Below are 20,833 nucleotides of genomic sequence, written 5' to 3'. Positions count from 1 at the left end.
AAATAAGGGACAGATTATGGCCTTGCCAATGTCAGCATTTTAGAGTATAAGAAATAATAAGATACTGCAAGATCTGTGATTCCAACTGCATGTTGTAAAAATTACCTTTGTCATATGTCCTCACAAACTATTTACAACGTGCTCCTGCTAGTTTCTGTGTAATTCTATATGTATCTGAGTGCTGTACATTTCTCTCTGCTTTATGGAAGATTGGGGGGGTCAAGATTTCAAAGGAAAAGGTTCCTCATGAACAATTAGATCAAGGAACTTATTTTCTAGATGTTATATTTTACTTCTAGAATTATAGTTTTTTGGTGACACAGTGAATAATAATAAATCCATAGGAAAACATCTAAGTAAATGTGAGGAAGATGTCCAGAGATTTCTGTACTGAGATCTCTTAGGGTACCAAATTAACAGGATAATATAAAAATATGTTTTATCTGTATTGCTTGTCTTTTTATTATTCAGTCTGTATGATTTGAATAATTCACTACAGATTTATGTAAGATATTCTAGAATTTTGGCAAGTGAATTTAAAAAAAAACGCAAACATACTTTTTAAAAACACACCGTTTCACAGAAATATTTTTAAGTATCATATTGTAGTAAAATAGACTGAGATAAATGTTTTATAACATAGTTAAGTAATGAAAAAATCTATAAATAGAACTTTTTTGGCTAATCAGTTTATTTCATGATTTGGCTGGACTTGACAATGTTTGCTATTTAAAGACTGTTCAGGAGGTAGTTGATTGTTCTCCTAGTGGTTAAAAGAAACATCTCATGATATATTAGTATATGTTCTATTTTAATGAGAATATAACAGTTTTTATTCTATTTTATCAGACAGGAAGCTTTGCTTGCTGCAATTAGTGAAAAAGATGCAAACATTGCCTTGCTTGAACTGTCTGCTTCAAAGAAAAAGAAGACCCAAGAGGAAGTAATGGCTCTTAAACGAGAGAAGGACAGATTAGTACATCAGTTAAAACAGCAGGTGAATGAAAAACATTCTTTTTCATACTTTCATGGCAACAGAAAATTGGCATTACTTTCATTTGTACTATTTTATTCTAACTTCATGTTGAAAGTCTTCAAGCCAGGTCTGACAGCGGTTATGAAAGGTAGGAGGTGTTCTATGTAAGTGTTTATTGCTTCTCTATGGTTGTTAAGTATTTAGCTGCACATTTGCTTGGCTCATATTATATGCAGCCAATACACTTTCTGTTTTCCCTCCTCATGTAGCTTCCAACCTTCTTTAAGTGAGACAGAGAGCAGGTGCTCTTTGCCATGAAGCAAGATCTGTCTGTCCTGTTGACTCTTTCTAACCTTCTTCTGTTCAGTTATTTGCTTATCTGTTGTAAAATAATTGTGTTTTCAGAAGGTTTCAGGCTTTCTGAGAGGTTATCTGGAAATTGCAATTATCCTTAAAATAAATTCTCAAATGAGTAAAAATCACCCTGTCTTCAACACTGTAAGTCATTTGAGGTTTTAATAAAAAACCATGTAGTTACAAACTCTAGAAATAGATTTTATCACAAGCAAAATTAGGTTATATCCTGCTTTATTAATGAGGAAAATAACCATACTAGACACAGTACATAGGTCTCTTCTCTGTCTAACTAAAATGTTTAAAACTCTGTATACTGTGCAGTGGCTACTCCTCCTGATTTTTAAAAGGTAATAGTTGGAGCCAGAAGAGGTACTGGAGGTAAGAGATCCAAGGATCTTCAGATAACCTAGATACTGAAGACCTGTGTATCACGCATGGTGTTAAATGCCTTTCCTCTTTCAGAATAGGTGAAAAAGATTAGAAAGATGTTTTCAGACCATGTCTGAAGATGTTGTATCTGATGTTTTCCTCTGTGTGACAGTGCTGAATTCTGTGACTGTTGCTTGAGGAAGAGGAGATGCCACGTTAATAACGTTTAGGACATACTGCATAGTGAATGTGATTCTTTATTCTGAGTCATGCATCACGTACTGTAGAACTTCATGCACTGAAGAACAGAAAGTTAAGGAAAACCCTTGCTGCTATGCTAAATTCCCAATAGCTCTGACCTTACGCATCTAATCATTATAGCTTTTTCCCACAGCTCTATAAAAATAGGAAACAGACCCTGAGCATGAACTTATCATACACTCATGATGCTGACTTCGTTACAGACATTCCAGTCAAGCACCCGTGTTCCAACCATGGTGCGCTCACGTCTCAGGCCAGTCAGCTGACCAGGAGACGTTTCAATCAACTTTTATATGCTAAATAGGCAGGCGTGCTTTATGCTTTTTAGTACTTTATCCCACTGTGCTGCATTGGAACAGATGATGTTATGTTCCAAATAATTTTAGGGGGTTTGGTTTGCTTTGGAAAAGAAAAGGCAGTTGTTTTCTCTTTTACATACCTTCTTTTTTCACTTTTATCTTTCGTTACTGAAGAGTAAATGAATACACCACTTTGCCATGTTCCACGGTACCTGTCACAGATATTTTTAAGGTGTTCATCAGAGACTTGGGCAAACTGGAATTTTTTTTTCTTTTTGTTTTTGTTTTGTTTTGTACCTTCAAGCTATTGCTGAAAAGTGTTCAAAACATTCATAACTTTCTTCAGACAGAGTAAAGGAACAGTAGAAGAGGGCTGCTAGAGAGGCATTGTTTTGGATAACTGCAGTTAGAATTGTAACCAAATACTTCAAATACCTCCATTATTTATAGTGATAAAGATCTTCAGTAAAGCTATTTAACTAGATTAAATTGATGCCAAAATAATCTCCCTGTTATCTCAGGGAACAAAAAAAAAGAGACACCAGGAACAGGAATGTGGTTTAACTAGGTCACCACTTTATTACACTTAAGAATTAGCTGATAATAAAGGTTGTAGAGATCATTCATACTTCTTTAATCCCTTTGGGGAGAACCACTGTCAAGCTTTCACGTGTGCATCCAACGCAGAGGCTTGTTAGTGCTACTCTTCCTTGCTATGACTGTGCTGGGCCGGGGGGGAAGTGACGGATTCCACACTGTGTGATATGTCCGCTCTGTTCCTCAGTTTCTCTGGAAGATGCCGTCTCCCAGTCTATTTCTGATTCACTAGAACTTCAGTGAATGATCAGCTGTGGCATCAGTTTTTTTCTTATGGCCTATTTGTCCCATCCCCATTTCCACAGCTGTTACAATGCTGAAAGAAGAAAAAAAAGCCCCACTTCTCCACCCTAGTGTGACCATGAAAGGAGAGATATTTGTAAATATTAGAAGGTGACTCACTAGATAATGCTAAACATTAGGCCTCCAAATCCACTCCTGTTCTGTACTGCAGGAGGAATTTTTGCTTTGAGAGGCAAAGTAACATGGTGAGTGATGATAAAAGTCCACACCAGCAAATGGATTTTTGATGCATCTACCTATCCAGTCAAGCAGGAAACCTTCTGTTCACGGCTACAGGAGGCTGAGAGCTTATCAAGGCAGCAGGACAAAGAACGAGAAATGCAGACCTTAAAGAATCCAAGGAGTTTCTTTTTATGTTGCTCCTTTTCATTTTGCTCCTCACAAGAAGTCTCTGTCTTTCAACTATTGATGGGAAAGCTAGGCTGCATCTGAAGCACTGTGGCTGAAAATCCTATTAGCAGAACATCAGTAAGAGTAGGCTTTCCCTCTTCCACAAAGAGGCATCAGCTGATAAGAGTAAATGTGTTGCAGACCAACTCGTCCTTTCTCCTTCAGCATCAGCAATTCAGACATTTAATCTGATACATTTATATCCTAGAAACGATGTCCTAGAGTTTCTTTAGATAATCTTTTTATATTTTGCTCATTATACTGCAGAGTTCATGTGGCGATGCTGCAATTGATCTTCTAATTGCATCTGCTCTCCTTATGTCCTCCATATCTACCAAGGACATCTTGTTTTTCAAGAACTTGTCGTTTTACTAAAGCAGCAATAGTTTGAAATTAGCCTTCAGTGAGAATGAGCTTTACCACTTGAAATAGAAAATATTATTTCAGACAAGTTTTGTTTTGCTATCTTTATAGACAGGTGAATCACTTTGGCCCAAGTAAGCTGTCGTGAAACTTCAGTCCTTGTGCCGCATCATCATATATCTGACAGTTTGATTTGCTTTTCGCTTTTGTGCGCAGTTTGGGGAATTTCTTTCTATCTCAGAAACTCTCTGAGTCTCTACATCTGTTGCTGTCTTTTTCAGTGGCATCCTAGACTTTGTCATGTAGTTGATAAAATCCGATTTTGTATTTCTAGCAATTCCAAATCATGCTGTACTATCACTCATTGAAATGAATAATACCCAAAACCAATGTTACACTCCAAGCCTAGGATGCTGGTTTGCTATTGCTGTTGAAGTGCTGGCTTCAGTGTCCGAGATAGGATCGCTGTAGCTTGGAAAGTCCTCTGATGAAATGAAAAAGTAAGTACAAAGGGCTTTTTTTGAGAGAGCTACAAAGGCTGTTTCTTGAGAGAGAGAGAGGAGAGGTATGTATGTGAATTCACCAGAGGCCAGTGAGGGTCGCAATTTAAGGGAAGGGGCTGTGGAGTTTTAATGGATATACTTCGTAACATTTATGGGTGCTTACCTAGTGGGAACATAAAAATGTTTGCAAATTCATCTACTGCTCCTCAGAATGCTGTACGAGATCTGTGGTAGCTCTCGCCATGTGAAGTCATTGTAGGCATCAAAAGCCTGCTTCATATTTAAAGAGATAGGGCACAGTAGATGTCTTAAAGGTTCAGGAGGTCAATTCTGTTAAACTCAGTGGTGTAACTCAAAGTATCGAGGTTACTCATAGAATTCTATTGCTATTGGATTAAGGCCAGAAAAACAGATTCTATCACTGTGCTGTAATGTATCGCAGACTTGCACTGAGATTGAATTGCCTAAATGCAAATGTAGCTGCTTTTACCACAGACCTACACTGTGAAAAACTTCTCTAATCACTCTGGTAGATTCCTGGAGCATCCTGGTGTATTTTGTATTTCAACTGGAAGCTTCTTGGCTCTCCGTAAGCTTCCTTAGGATTGCTTCAGAAGAATATTAACATTGTGCCGTAGGCAATGAGCATGAAAAATTCCATGAGAGGAAGAAAAGTACCAAGAGCTTTTCAATATCTAAGAGTAACAGGCTATTGTCTAAACAGGCGCTATTCTGGCAAAGATAAAACAAATACAGTGTACTGCCTACTTAGGCATGAGTATTTGTCTTAGTTTATCCAGGTCATGAACTTGATGTTATTTTATGGCTTTTATTTTTAATGTGGTTTGTCTTACAACTGTGGAGTCGGTTATTACTCAGTTTGGAGGCAAAGTATTTACTTCCCAAATGCCTCCCTCCCCCCAACTCAAAAAGGCACCTGCATTCTTTTCTTTTTAATTAATCAATTATTTTTTGTCGTAAAATATCAATGTCTTCCATATTGACAAATGTATTGATTTCCATTGTTCAATATTTCATGCAGACTGACAAAGGACATCTCAATAGTATTCTAAACTAAACCAGAATTAAACTAGAAATGGAATATGTTCAAAAAAGAAAGTTTAAAAAGTCTCAATTGCAAATTTCAGGGTTTTTTTTCTCTTTTTAGATTGTTTATGACTGAAATAATGACCCTAGCACCAAATATGCGGTTGAATGCCTTTCTCCAATTTTTCTGTTCTAATTTTTTGGCCTTTAGGAATGTCAAACAGATTGTAAGCTACCAAGACGTTGATTTTGAAGTAACTCAAGTCACACTGAAAAAGAAAAAGAAGCATGTTAGATGAAATATACTGTCTTTGTAAGGGAATGAGAACATATGTGATTTATTTTAAATATGAAGCTACAGACATACATATATTAAAGACCAAAATATTATTTATGTGAATGAGTTGAGCAGTCTTTTTATGGGTTGTGACTGTGTGAGTTTAAGTAGAACTTCTGTTATTTCTAAGCTGGAAGAAAAGCATTGGTTTTATCTCAACTGCTGGCTTGCTTTTACAGTTTTTGTCACATGATATTTTGATAACCTAGGAAAATTATTTCTATCACAGTATATCCACCTGTAAAATTAGTAGTAATAATACTGACGTCTGTGTTGCGAACACCTTCCCATCAGAAACGAGCACATTTAATTGTAATGATTTAAATAGAATTTAGCAGCTGCAATCTGTCGGTTAAATATTTATTGTTTAGTCGTTTAAATAAATGGGAAACATAGTAATGCACTACCAGCAAAACAGAACCACTGGAATTGTTTTGGTTCTTACACCAAATGCTGTATTTTGAGAGCCATAGAACTGTGTAGTAAGCTTAAAAAACCTTTCAGGAACACAGCATTATACAAAATCACCACGAGGACTTGGCTGAGTGATTACATAATATTTATAATCACCCTGGCCAAGATTCCTTTTGAGAATTCTGAGACAGCTATTTTTAGAGAAATTCGTACAGTGATGCAATCATTAATGAAATAATTAACTTGAAGTCCATTTTTAGAACATCTCAAGAGATTTTGGTAAGAGCAGAAGACACTGCTATGTTACTGATTCATACTGAACTTGGATACTGCGAGAAAATTTCCCAGTTGCCTCTTTTCACTTTTAGGATACAGAGCCAAAAATATAAGTGGAGTTGGCCAAAATGCAAGGTCTCCTAACTCCTTGAGAGCATTTTATTTTTCTTCTCAAAACATGAAATTAGAAACCTTTCCAGTGTTTTCAGGGCTGCAGGTGTACAGAATACTCTGGCCGGAGGCAAAGCTGGTGTTTGGCAGTCTTCGCTAGTCTATTAGTTCACTACTCTATATTTCATCACACGAACATATTGCTAATGAAAGTAAAAGGGTGAGAAACAATCAAGGAATTTTAAAAATCTGTGTAACCACAGTTTCTCAGCAAATTAACCACTACCAATATTTTCTCCTGCATGCAATACATAGAAGTATTTCTTACTAATTAACACCCAAATATTTCAAAGAACTCTTTCAGCAGCAGAGGAGTTAAAATGGAATTGAAGGCAGCATGTTGCTTTACATAGACTGTTCTAGTTAAGTACATCAGAAATAGTGCTAATGTGATGTTATGGTGGTGACATCAAACACTCATGAATAACAAAATACCCAAACTTATATTTTGCCTCTTAGATTAATTCAGCTGTATTGTGTTGTGCATGCTATGATACTGAAAGTGTTTATATTACTGTATAAGAAAAAGGATAGGATTAGGAGTTGTTGTGATTGTGATTATTCTGGCAGCCCAAACATTCTTCTGCAACACTGTGCATTAATTAATTGCATTTAAACCCTCTAATGTTTAACAGGTGTGGGAACAAAAAAGTCTTGCAATGCTTTCTTACCGTGTCTGTAGGCACTATAATCTGTAGACCTTGTGATCGGTAGCGCTGTTCTGGTATTTGTGTGGGTTCTTAATCGCTATTGCTCCTGTTGCTGATGTTGTCAAACTAAGTTAATGTTTCTGATTTCCTTGAATTTCAGAGGTGGCAATATTATAGGGGCACAGAATACTACATCATCATCATCCTCGTCGTTGTTGTTATTATTAACATTGATCTGCGTCAGAGATTTATGGTACTGTTGAGTCTAAATGTTACTGCACAAGGAATAGAATCCATGTTATGAAGCCATTCATCTGGGTACTGCAGACGTACTTGACCATTGTGCTGGGTTTTTTCCCTCTCCTGTTGACAGTGTTTACTGTCACTCAGAATATTGGTCTCGCTCAAGCTTTAAGCACCTAACTTTGAATGAAGTAGTCTGAGACCCTTAAGTTTTAGGAGTTTTATTTTTGTTACAGTTATACTACACAAACTCTTTGTTTTATTTATATTCTATTCTATATTCTAATAACTTAATATATTGAACTCCCATATGAGGAAAATCAGTCTGGTTATTTTCTCCTTAAAAATTCTCAGGCAATGTAGCAAAATGGCTATTAATCTCTGGTTTTAAATGTGTTTGTTCAGATCCCGTTGACGTCAGTACAAGCAGTCCGTGCATTCAATGGCCTTAAATTTATTTACTATCTGAAAAATCCGTGCAGTTTATACTTTTCTATTAATTGGAAGTATCCTAAGGCAATATTTCTGCATGTCTTAAAATTGGGTTTTATTCTCTTAACTTGTAATCTGAATTTTGAATCTATATTTTTGAATCTGAGTCTGTAATTCTCAATTTTGCCAAGTACAAGCAGTTTAGCTATAAACCCCATGCGGACAGCTTAGTGTAGGGGTGCCAGTTCTCCCTAAAGCTTAATGCAGCAGGCTCTGTGTGGCACAAGGTAAGAAGGAGAATGTGTGTGTGTGTAGCTAATAGCCTTTGCCTGGTCAAATTAGTTAATTCAGAAGAAATGTTCTGTCTTGGAAAAATACTAAAAATGTTGGCAGTGCTCACACAACACTTTTCACATATCCTCAGTAAGATTTGACAATCTATATTATAAAAGTCGAAGGACTCCAGTCATTGCTGGATATGGCATCACTTTTTCCTCCTTGGGCTCTCAGGAATCCAAATTCTTTCGGGTGGTATTTTTACACAAACATTTTCCAGTGAGAGGGGCTTTTTCTGCCTTGTAGCCTATGGCAGTCAGGCCCTGGAGTCCTTTCCTGCCTTGTAGTTGGTGATCTGCTTTAATATCTGTTTCTGTTCTTTCTCTGTTCAGAGTTTTTTCATCCTTGAAGAATTTATATCATATCTTAAGCATGGCCATATCTAATGCATTGCACCCTTTTTCACTGGTGATAATCTTGTCGTGAACTTATACTAGAACCTCTCAGGGGCTATAGCTGCCGTAACGCACTTTGTTCAGACAAATGGTGTAACTCCACTGAGACTGAAAATCTTAAATGGAAAAAGTAGGTAATGCAGATATAAAATAATGTATATATTAACAGGAGAACTTTTGTAATTTTTGATCTGGCTGGCTCGATAGATTAAAATGGGTGTTAAGTATCTCAGATAAGAATATTGAATGTCTCCATTATATAAATGAGTAAACTTGCAAGCCAAAGAGCTTTTTTTTTTTTCTCCATGAGACATTTTTGAAACAAGTCCTTAAGTTCCACTACAAAGTACCCCATGATAATAAAGCTAAATATAGTTTAGCACTTGATCTCAAGTACAGTGCTAAGTAGCCAGTTATTAAAAAATATTGTAAAAATTGGGTGTCAAATTTTTCTGCTCCCTTGATGGTGGATAAAACTTATCATTTCTACAATCTAGCATCAAACAAAAATTAGTTATAGGTAAGACGTCTCAATGAAGCATATCAAGACAGTGTTGTGATGGTACTTCCATTTCGGTGCGTATTCCAATATACCATCTGTATGTTGAAATTTATGTTTTATTCATCATTTTTTATTGCATACAATGGAAGAAATGTAATTTCAGCTTAGGCTGTATTTTGTATATGATCCAAATGAGAGAACTGGGCTTGGTAATCAAATTGCAAAAATTACAGCTGAATTGAACTGTTCAGACATTAAAGACACTGAAAGACAATCAGTGCTACTAACCAGAGATTTGCAGTTTCAAAGGTCTTGTTCAGCTACTGAAGTTTCTGATTCATGTCTGGTTTTAAGCAATTATTATGGGGAAGTATCTTTTTAATGAGTTATTTCCTGTTGTAAAAAAAGGGAAAAAAAGAGAACCTTACATTCTTACGTTGCTTGTCTGCATTTAGTAGGACCTGGCCTGAGATGTCCTCAGGCAGCTACTGTTTCAGAGCTTTAATTATGCTTTTTAACCCACTTCTTTGTGTCTATGTTCTTACATACTTCTATGTAATTACCAAGTTTAGTAGTAGGACTCAGACAAATACTTTTAGCATGACTTTAGCCTATACATTACTGAGTATGCTGTATTATTACAAGATATTTCCTGTGCTTCAAGCCATACTTTTAATTCACAGAACTTAAAAAGACTTCAAAAACACAAAGTCTAAATGCAGAGACCGCAACTAAAAAGTCAGATGGACCATGTTCAAATCAACATAACTTCCTTCAATCACAAGTGTCAGGAAAGTTGAAATTTGGCCTTAGTACTTTAGATAAGTGTCTCCTTGGCACTTGGGACTGCTGCCTGTCTCGGTCTGCCAAGTGTCTAATATCCCAGCTGGTGTTTGTGAGATTATTGTCCTTCAGCTGAGAGGGAGACTTACTATGAGCTCTAACTTCTTTCAGGATAAGCCAGTCACATTTTGTAATGCAAAGCAGCAGGTGTAATGCATGTTAATATCAGTTAAATAGTACTCTAATTAAAGAAAGAACTGAAATATATGTGAAACTTTTATGCTCATGTTCAACACTAAGTTATTAGATCCAAGTCTTTGAAAGTATTTACACTGGAAGCTGCTTTCCATTGCTGCACAGGAGTCAGAGCATCTGATTTGGCCAGCAATTGCTTTTGTATTTCACATGGGAGTAAGGCTGGATTTCATGAAAATTTGGAAAATACTCAGTACTGTTTCTTAGTCCCTATTCTCTGTCCATTGAAACTGGGGAGGGCGGGCAGGGCCTGAAGAAGAGGTGTTCTGGTTATGTGTGTGTGACAAATGATAAGAATTGTAAGATATTAATGCAAAACATTGCATGAATTAAGTTTAATATCTAACTAGATATAGTTGTGAAAAAGAAAAAATTATGTGCTTTCTCAGCATAAAAACTTTACTGTGTCCTTTACTTTGTATGCAAAAGTTGCAACATTAATGAGGTAAAAAATAAAGTTAAACGAAGAGTAGCCAAACTTTTCTCCAATAAGCGATCATGCACACTTTTAGCCTGCATGCATCCTGTCTCTCACACTTTCCAAGACAAGTCATACACTATAGCAGGAAAAGAAAAACACGCTTATTAGCCCATTTGGAATTTTAACAGGGAAAAAATTATTTGTGTTCTTCAACAGAGGCGGGAAACAAAGCAGCAAACCCTGTGTTAAAACATAGTTAAGAGTAAGAGTATAAGAATAGATTACGTTACAGGGATGCTATAAAAAGCAAATGCATAATTAAAGCACTCAGTAAAACATAACTCTACCCCATAGTGATGCATTCCAACACCCATACGGTTATGATTATGATAGTTATTTAGCATCTGGAGTTCCTAGTTAGTTACCATACTGTAATGCTTTCGTTATCTTTTGGTTACTGATGTGTGCTTGCAAACTTGTTAAGTCTTCATAACTTTTTTTTCTATCGGAATTTTCTTGGTGTCTAAAAACTCACTGCATAAGCACCAAAAAAGACTGAATTGAATATTATCATGTATTACTAACTATTGAAGACAAGAGTATAATTTATTTTGGAAAGAATTAGCGTTATGTTGCTAGTATTATGCTGTTAGAAGTGGCCTGAATAATTAGCATAAAGTAATACAAGCTCTAGGATATTTTGAAGTATATTGAAGAATACTGAAGTCCACTTCTTCCATGCAGCTCTACTATTGGCAAAAGAGCCTTCAAAGCAATGGCCAATTAACAGATCCTTCGGCTTGTGGAAAAATGACACACGTTCTTGTGTCAAAACCATAGTTGGTGGATATATTTTAACAACTTGTCTCATTTAATCATGTGTTGATTCAAGAAGTATACTACCGTTAAAAAGAATTGAGAGTAGTCTCAAGGTTAGGCTTTTTAACAATAATGGGCTTGGACGTATCATTTTGCTTCAGCTACATTATTAGTGAACCAGTGCTCAAAAATCTCTTAAGTATATCACGAAGTTTAAGCAAAAGAAGTTTCAACTGAAACCTTGCAGTGGAATCTCTCTTAAATCTCTTTTCTAGATGGCAAATTAAGCTCACTATTTGGCTTATTATCAAATCACTTATGCAGGATGCATGTATCTCTAGTAAGCTTGAGATGCCCAAACAGCGTGGAACTAAATGACAGTGATGTGGAACATTTTTTTAGAGGCTCAAAGGTTGGAACTTGAACTTGTTATTTTTGATCTCAGAAAAATATTTAACGACGAAACTTGTTGAAGGGTTTAAAAAAAAAAAAGGGCAATGACCTTGATCAAGTTCTAGAAATACATGCTTTACACAACACCTAATTTTACTTTTCAGTGTAGCCTGTGATGAGTTCTTTAGTCTTAGAAGTCACCATCAGGGCTACTTAGAAACACAACATTCTGTGTTGCCTTCTGAAATGCCTTTTCTTGCTACTTTTCAAGACTCTTCCTTTGTTACATAAATGCAACAGTCTACATTGTGGAATATTTTGTATTTTTTAAGGAACAAATATCTGCTGTTTCATTTCATGCAAACTGTTATAGTGCTTTAACAGATTGTGAGTGACGAATGTAATTTGGTGAATTTAAGGATGTTTGAGGCCAAGTACAGCATTTGTTGTCCAATATTTAATTAACTGTAACTTCTCAAATAACAAATCAGCTATGAGTTGTCTTCTGTGGCAGTTAGCAACTTTTGTGTTGTGCAGCAGTAAAAATGATAAACTCTTCACTTGCCTTCAGAGCACAGAATCACAGAATCACTAAGGTTGGACAGGACCTTCAAGATCATCAAGTCCAAGCATTAATCCAGCGCCACCGTGTCCCCTAAACCATGTCCTGAAGCGCCACATCCACACGTTTTTTGAACACTTCCAGAGATGGTGACTCCACCACCTCTCTGGACAGCCTGTTCCAACAGATGACAACAGTTTTAAAAGAACGTGTAAAAATATTGCTCTAACATGAAAACTGATTGTATTTGGCGAGAGTCAGTACAGAGCTGGCTTAATTAGTAAACATTTTGTTAACTCTCAGCTAATGGAGTTCAGGTCTGAAGCACTGGATTAATCCTGGAAAACCAATGGCAGTTGCGCATGCTTCCATTAAATCCAGGTTTATTCCACTAAGTTTATGCAACTTCTGGATAAACTTGGAGAACCATATAGTTTTAAGCACACAATTTTTTAGATCCTTACTTTCTGGGTTTCAAAGTTAAAAAAAGAGAATTTGTGTTTTCTAAAATTACTGTCTTGGAAAAAAAAGCTCAGATTAAATAATGTATTAGTAAAAATCAGGATGACTAGAACTAAACGTCTGCCACATGAAGATCTCAAAATGCTTTGTGGAACTATTAGAATGCTTATTTTTGAGATAGTGAGGTTGCAAGAAATAGAGGTTCTGTATCATTGAAGACAACAAGAGGTCATTGCAGAATCAGAGCTAGAATGGGGGTCTCTAGATTTTAAAATTCATGCTTTAATGATTAGACTACAGGATAGCTCCATGATAGCTTGTAGGCCTTATATCTGCCTCCCTCCAATATTATATGGGGAAAAGTCCTACCCTGTTGAAAGTGAATATTCTAGAAATGTTTCAAATTCCATTTAGTGAAGAGAGATTGAGAAGAAAATCCAAAGGAAAGTAATAGCTATGGAATGGTATTACACCTATATCCCAGAGCAACAAATCTTACTATTTTTCCTCATTTGATTCTCATTCATGAGAGTTTTGTTGTTAACTTGATCCAGATGACAGATCAAAGCATAGTTCCCTATTGCCACCTTGCTAAAATATTTTTTAAAAGACAGTTTTAATATTATAGTTTTACAGTTACAGATTGCTGTTAAGCTATGTAGTCTGTTACCAGTCAATCAAAGACTTTCATTTCACATCCGTAGATCCTTACTTAAACTCAACAGAATTTTAGGAGGACAAGAAATATCTGTCAGTTTTCTTACAGTGCTAGATCATGAATTCTTTGGTAAGTGGGTTAAAAATTCAGTTACACATACCATTCATGACCTTGACAACTTAGCAAATAATGACATTGAATGATCAAAGACAACTGTTTCAAGCCCTAAGGGTTAATATACCTGTGCACCTAGATTTATGCTGCTTCTAATTCCTCTATCATTCCTTTATTTCAAAATGGATGCAGTATTTATTGAATGTAGTCAATAAATTTAAAGCAAAAAAAAATCTGAGGAAACTGTTTAGGCTAAAACTGGTAAGGCTATATATGGTCTGTAGGAGATGCAGTTAATTAATTGTTGTATTTTACAAGTTAACATTTTTTCTTTCCTAATATAAATCCAAATTAAAACCTGTTCCTTCGCAGGTATGGGTCTGGTGTTCACCAGGCATTTTCAAAAAGAACTGTTGGTATGATAATTTTGTGGTCAGAGCTGTGGCTATGTACATTCTGAGAAACCCTGTTTTCAGGAAAACCGTATCAATAATAATAGTTTTGAGAGGAAAATTTGAATGAAATTTTGAACTCTATAATATAATTATTTCAGATATGGACTAACTTGTGCAGTGTAACATATGATATAAATTAGATATAACACAATTTAAATGCATGTACAATCATCACTCTAATTTTCATGAATTGTACATTCCAAGATTGAGTTTCCCGATCATCCAGAAAAGTCATCTTGAATAATCATGTTGAACCAACATGAATAATCGTAACATAAAGCATTGTTATGCTTTCAAAAGTAATTTTCAAGTATACTGAAGATGTTGCAGGACTGCATTGCCGAATCAGTAGATGGTATTTTTCCCTCCCAGTCAGTACTGAAGCAGTGTCCTAATGTGTTGATGGACCCAGACTATGAGGATTTACTGTCTGTCTGATAAACCAACATCCTAAAATGTGTACACCTTTCTGTGTGTTTATGTGTTTTTATGTAGGTGTAGGGATGTGAAGCCCTGGGGTCCTGAATAAATTCCAATGTGGTTCATTAATTACTTCCTCAAATAAAAATATAACTGGCATTTCAAAGTCTACTAAAGATTGAAAGAGTTAGCAAGGGAAGCAAACAGAAGTAATGTTACAGATTTTTATTCAGAAGGACCTGAAAACGATTGTATTGTTCCTCTGGATGGCCTGCCTTTTGTTCCTTCTCCAGAAATCCTCCAGTTCATCCTCCTCAAAAGGAAGCCTACTACAGCATTAACATTTCTTTGTGCACATTTTACTGCAATCTGGCATCCAAAAGAAAGAAACATTAGAAGTGGTTTATTTATATTTCATCACCAAATTAGAAAGATGACATCATTCATTTACAGTTCTTATCCCATGACACGTCTAATCCCAAACACCTCATTACAGGAGACACTTTTAGGATTGCATATATCATCTTGTTTAACTTTTGCATTCTTTTATGGAATACAGTTGAAAGGTAGGAAATTTAAGGCTGTTCATTGATAAGAAAATAAACTAATAACATGTTAGGAGTTTCCCCAAAGAGGAAGGATATTACAGTGTTTACAGTAAGTGGGTTATTATTTGTCTATTAATTCTCCATCTTTTCCACTCTTTTGTTCAGAAGACCTTCCTCTTTGACTCTAACGACATACCAAGTGTGATGATTCAGATTGAGTTGGTCTTTTGGCAAAATGGATATAAATTCATATCTGAAATTCATACAGCTGTATGAATGCTTCTATCTTCTTATCTGGGAGGGAGAAAATGAGATGGTTCCAGCTGTGCAGAAAATAGTGTTAAAAATGTGAAATGATACCATACAGTACCAGTGCAATTCCTGTTCAAAGGAATCCACCACTTGACCTGTGGAGGACATTTATTCTGTAACACACTGAGAAGATGCTTTTAGTGCTATAGAGATTCTCAGAAAGAGCCTGACAGTGGCTAAAGCATGTGCACATCTGATCTGTGGTTGTTCCTCTGTCTTGTTATTGTGGATGCCCTAAGGTTTTGATTTGGTTGTTTGTGCTTGGGAAGCATTGTGACATTAAAAAAAAAAAATTACTTGCTAAAAAGACACATCAGGATTTCCTGTGGTCCCTGTGGTTCATAGTTTTCCTCTCATTAGATTTTGTTATACTTCAAATATTGTGTTAGGTGAATATTTAGTTAGCCTTTCTTCCAAATCTTTTTTCTACTTTAGCAAAAAAAAAAACATTAAGTTGATTTTTTTATATTTTCTATTAAAATATACCTACCAGTGAAATTTTCCTAACAGAGATTTTGATATAGGATTGTTCTCATAGAAAAATCAATTTACGATAGTCCTGGAAGTAACTTTACCACATAGTAGCTGTGGGACACTAGCTATCTCATGGGCATTTCAAATTGGAAGCCAATTAGACCTGTTAATATAGGAACATACCTGAACAAATGAGTTGTGTTTAAATTCATCTGTTTAAGTTGGTCCTTTAGAACTCATTAGTTTGGGCAAAGCGCCAGGGTAAGGTGTTTAGCCAGTGTCCTCACTGGAGTTAGCATGAATCCTGCTACTTTGGAGCATGGATAGAACTATTCTCGTCTTTATATATACTCTTCTTTTTGCTGTTCACCAGAAATGTCTATGTGCAAAGTAGACTTGTTTGTGCTTGACCAGCTCAAATGATGTCTACATAAAGAATTAGCACAAAGTAGATAATGCTGCTTCAAGAACAACCTTTCTCCTACAGGGTTCATGTGAGATTTTTGAAGATGACATTGTGTGTTAAGACTGCTATCTTTCCTTCAGTCATCTGCATGATATTAATTGTATATGTGTCTAATAGGTTCTTCTAATCTTGGAAGAGGTCTTTGACAATTGACAGCATTTTCTTCTGGGTTTTGTTAGTGCAAAGATAAGTAAAACTTCATTACAGTTAACAAGTTTGCCTGAGACAGCCTTCAGTCCTACTAACAGAAAAAATAAGTACTGTATCCACTGGTATTGAGCAATCGGTAGTAAGATATTTTTGGTATTATGAGCAAGGTTTGAATTATTCCAGTCTATGTATTTCATGGTATGGAATAATTGTAATAGTGATAAAGAGCAGCGATGTATCTTGTTATCTCATGGTGACATACATTTTATTATCTGTACCTGGCAGCAGCTGAAGTGCTGATCTTTTTTTCAAGATCTATATCTAAGACTTTCATTCAGTAACATGTGTCAGGTTCCATAATCACTTATTTCTCTAACTGCCTATGTCTGTATCAGTTCGTTTTCAGATTCTTTTAACTTACCGTTTAGCAGGGTGATACTGGTGTACAATTAAAATAATTAAGCCAAAATAGAGCTTTTAGCATAATTATTTATGATTGCTGTTGACATGCCTCGGTAGCTAACTCTTAGTATTTAAAGTACACTTAATATTCCTTTCAGTGAGATTTTACAAGTTAATTGGCAAGACATAATAACAGACTGGAAAAAATAGAAAATTTAGAAAAGCTGAATGTCTTTGTTGACACCTTTCAAATAGAGCATCCTTGATGCTCCTCTATAAGAGTCCTTTTCTGACTTCTTTGCACAATTCTACTCATGTGAAAACTGAGACAGAATATGTGTTCACATACTTCGTTATCTTTTTCTATTTCTGTTTCCTTTTCTTTGTGAGCCAGCAGTCTGGACTTCTATTGTTAGATCTTTACAGATCAAAAAAAAAACGAAAAAGGAAAAAAAAAAAAGAGAGACCTAAGAAAGAACTAAGAGTAATATATTCCAGCATGTAATAGAATTGTCTCACTTTCTATCTTAAACAGACACAAAACAGAATGAAACTGATGGCAGATAACTATGATGATGACCACCACCACTACCACTACCATCACCACCACCACCATCATCGATCTCCGGGGAGGCCACAACACTCCAACCACAGACCCTCTCCGGATCAGGTTAGTTACCTCTTTTTTCACCTTCGGTTTCGTAATTTTACTATTTCGATGTGTCAAGAGAAGATAAATATTCCAAATAAATAATAAACAATTGATACGTTCCTTGAGCTGAAACCAATACCTCTGGTATTTATTTCCATCCTTGAAACAATTAAAACATTTAGTCTGGTGTCTTATGTTTTTCTTCCCTATCTTTCTTTAGAAGTTTTGCAGCTATTTTCGTAATTTCATAACTCAACTTTTTTGGTAGAAAATCAGTGAAACATTTCCTACCTAGTGATTACTAGTGATTTCAGAAGTATGTACTTTTTGGAATAATTTTTTGTTTATTTGAAGTAAATGAGTTAATCATTAGTATTGAAAAACCTGTACAGCAGTTCCCTTTGGCAACTTGTAAACCAATGGTTCTAAACTGTTTTTGAAAATATCTTTGTATTGAAGCTTTCAAATAACAGATATAGCTTAAAATCAACAGTGATGCATTTTTAACTAGGCAAGATAAACCAAATTCCAGAGGTGTTTTAGTTTAAAAATGCTTAGTAATTCAGTATTATTTTTCTCAGATTCTTCTTCTTAGAGTCCCGTATTTCAGAAAGGGCAAATAACTGTCCTAATAACATGGTCTTCTAAAGTATGTTAATTGAGCGTGCTAGTATTGAACCTTTTTTCCTCCACCCAGGGTGAAAAAGCATCCATAAACCCAACACTGGTTTGATTTTGTAAATGTCAATGTTTGTTTACAAATAAATATTCTTTTAAACAAAAATACTTTTGTAAATATGTAACTCAATTGCTTTTATTGATAATATTTTAGAATATTAATGATATGAAAGTTAAGTGAAAATTAATATACAAAATAATTAAAACAAAATTACTGTCCCATAATTTTAAATTACTATTTACACTGTATATGTTTGGAATGAGGAGGTTGTGACATTCCGTGGTTTATTAGAATTTCAACACTTTGTCTTTCGGAATACTTTAATGTGGTTTTCCAGATAATGTTGCTGTCAATAGACAGAAATCTGCTAGGTGTCCAGTGTGGAAGCTCAGTACTTCTGGTTCCCAGGCAATTGGGTGAAGCAGACACCTTGACCAAAAAGTTCATTATTTTGATGTGTTTGAAACAGATGTTTCCAAACAGAAAATGCTGTGCCTTTTATTTCTGGAAAGCTTAAAGACCAGATCCACCAAAAATAAAATATCTGCTGTAATTTTATAGTTCCAATATTGAAAATAATGCTACAGTTTTGCTATAAGTGTTAGTAATAAAGTCATAGTTACTAGTTGTAGCTAATTATCATTATAAAGTTACAGTATTGAAAATAATAAATTCTTTAATTCATTATGTAATTATGTACAATACACATATTTGTATATATACACAGCAAAATAGTATTTCAAATTCTAGTGACAACTTTATCTCACCCTTAGAATACCCTTCTGCCAGCAAGCATGTTTTCAGAATTGTTTTCTGAGGTGTCTGGGTCTGGTACTGTTAAAAATTTGTTATGGTAAAAAATTGTGTACGTGTGTGTACATGCATGCGTGTACGTGTGTATGAAATGATAAACCGCAAGAAATACAAATGAAAGAAGCTAAGCCATAGTAGATGAAATTTGAAGAGACAAACTTCTCTCTTGAAATTAAGAGATATGTGTAAGCCATGCTGCCAGCATGTCATGCGTTCGCAGCTGATACTGGGTGCCACTATTCCATTCCAAATGTGTGTGTTTAGTAAGTGGAGAGCTTGTCAGATATGGATGGAGTCTGGCCTGAAGATGCCTTTCCAATTTTAAGATAGACTTCACTATATGACTCCTTAGCCTTCTACAATGAGCGAGAGTTGAAAACTGTAGGAGTTTTAGGAGGAACTCTATCATAGTGGGACAAGGAGGAAAGTTATCCATATATGTATCCACCTGGGGTACGAAAACCAGTCTATGTAAGTAACTCTTTTTCAGGTAGAGAACCCTGGGGAAAAATAAAACGTTGCTTTTATATGAAGAGTCATTGTTTGATACTAAGTTAGTTCATAAGTTCATAATGTCTGGGTAGAAATAGAAGGGAAAAACATTGGTGAGGTTATAATGGGGTTGTATGATAGACTACTTGATCGGGAATAGGAGACAGAGGCAAATGACGCTTTTTTTTAGAATGACCAATGTAGTTGTACTAAAGACATGAACGGGTAAATATGAGAAAGCTCAATTTCTTGGATACCAACTGAAAAAAAACCCAAATCAAAACCTGAACAACAGAACACAGAATCCTTTGAGTTCTTGGAACACGTTAAGAACAACATTTTCTTTCAGAAAGTGGAGAAGGGTATTAAGGACTTGCTGTCTTGGTTTTAGTTCTGTTTCTGATTAACAGAGATAAGTTGCCTGAGTTTATAAAAGAAGGAAAAATTGATGAAAATGACCATGAAAAAAAAACGGTTTTTGGCTTTTGCAAGGAATAGAATGAGAAAAACAGAATGAAGGCAAGAGATGTGAAAAAAACAGGTAACAACAACCTCTGTGTTACTGAAACCCAGACACTGCTTTCAACTAATTCCAGAAACCTGAACCTGTAAAGAAAATTTGAGAGACAAGACAATGTAAGAGACCTAGCATTTAGTGAAGAAGATGCTTTTCGATGCACAGTAACAGGTTATTCAGGGAAGAATAAGATGGATAAGAAGCATAATGAAGGTCTATATCAAAACATCTTCAAGAGCTTAAAAAACTTAAGAAATTATATGAATGATGGAAATGGGTACATGACTGAACATAGAGCACAAAATACTCGCTATTTTGCTAGTATTTACTAGTGTTCCCAGTTCTACTCGGAATTATATATAATTATATTCAACAACTCTCATGTAGAATATAGGAGATCCTTGGAGGCTTGAGGAAGGCAAACACTGTTCTGATCTTTACGAATGAAATGTGTGGGGATTTATGAACAACTTTATTTTAGACCCTGGAAAGTTATGGAATAAATTATTAATTAGTGAATCAATAGAAAGCCAGTAGTCTTTTTACTGTTCATTTTCAGTAGCTTGATGTCTCTACCAGACTGTATGACATTATCTGTCTATCCCTCTCAGTGTATATCAGATCACTTTATACTTTCTTCGCCCTTATCCTCTGTTCCTAATCATCAACTGGTGGTTCCTATCCTAGACAAGATAAACCATTTTTATGTTCCATCCTTGAAGGTATGAGATTGTTTATCACTGTGTACTCACTTTAATCTTGCAC

The 20,833-nt window shown here is 35.4% G+C and overlaps 1 protein-coding gene across 1 annotated transcript in view; it reads left to right on the top strand.

The window, feature by feature from the left end:
• Positions 1–20,833, top strand: part of LOC104620913 (ERC protein 2-like) — a 171,151-nt gene that overhangs the window by 75,680 nt on the left and 74,638 nt on the right. The window contains exons 2-3 of the mRNA XM_010287273.1: positions 850–997; positions 17,451–17,585. Coding sequence (XP_010285575.1) covers positions 850–997; positions 17,451–17,585 — 283 coding nt within the window. The remainder of the gene's footprint in view (positions 1–849; positions 998–17,450; positions 17,586–20,833) is intronic.

This window comes from Phaethon lepturus, unplaced genomic scaffold (assembly GCF_000687285.1).
Source record: "Phaethon lepturus isolate BGI_N335 unplaced genomic scaffold, ASM68728v1 scaffold7050, whole genome shotgun sequence".
In the NCBI taxonomy this organism is placed as follows: Eukaryota; Metazoa; Chordata; class Aves; order Phaethontiformes; family Phaethontidae; genus Phaethon; species Phaethon lepturus.
Note: the sequence above shows the minus strand (reverse complement) of the source record. Positions and strands in the feature narration are given on the sequence as shown.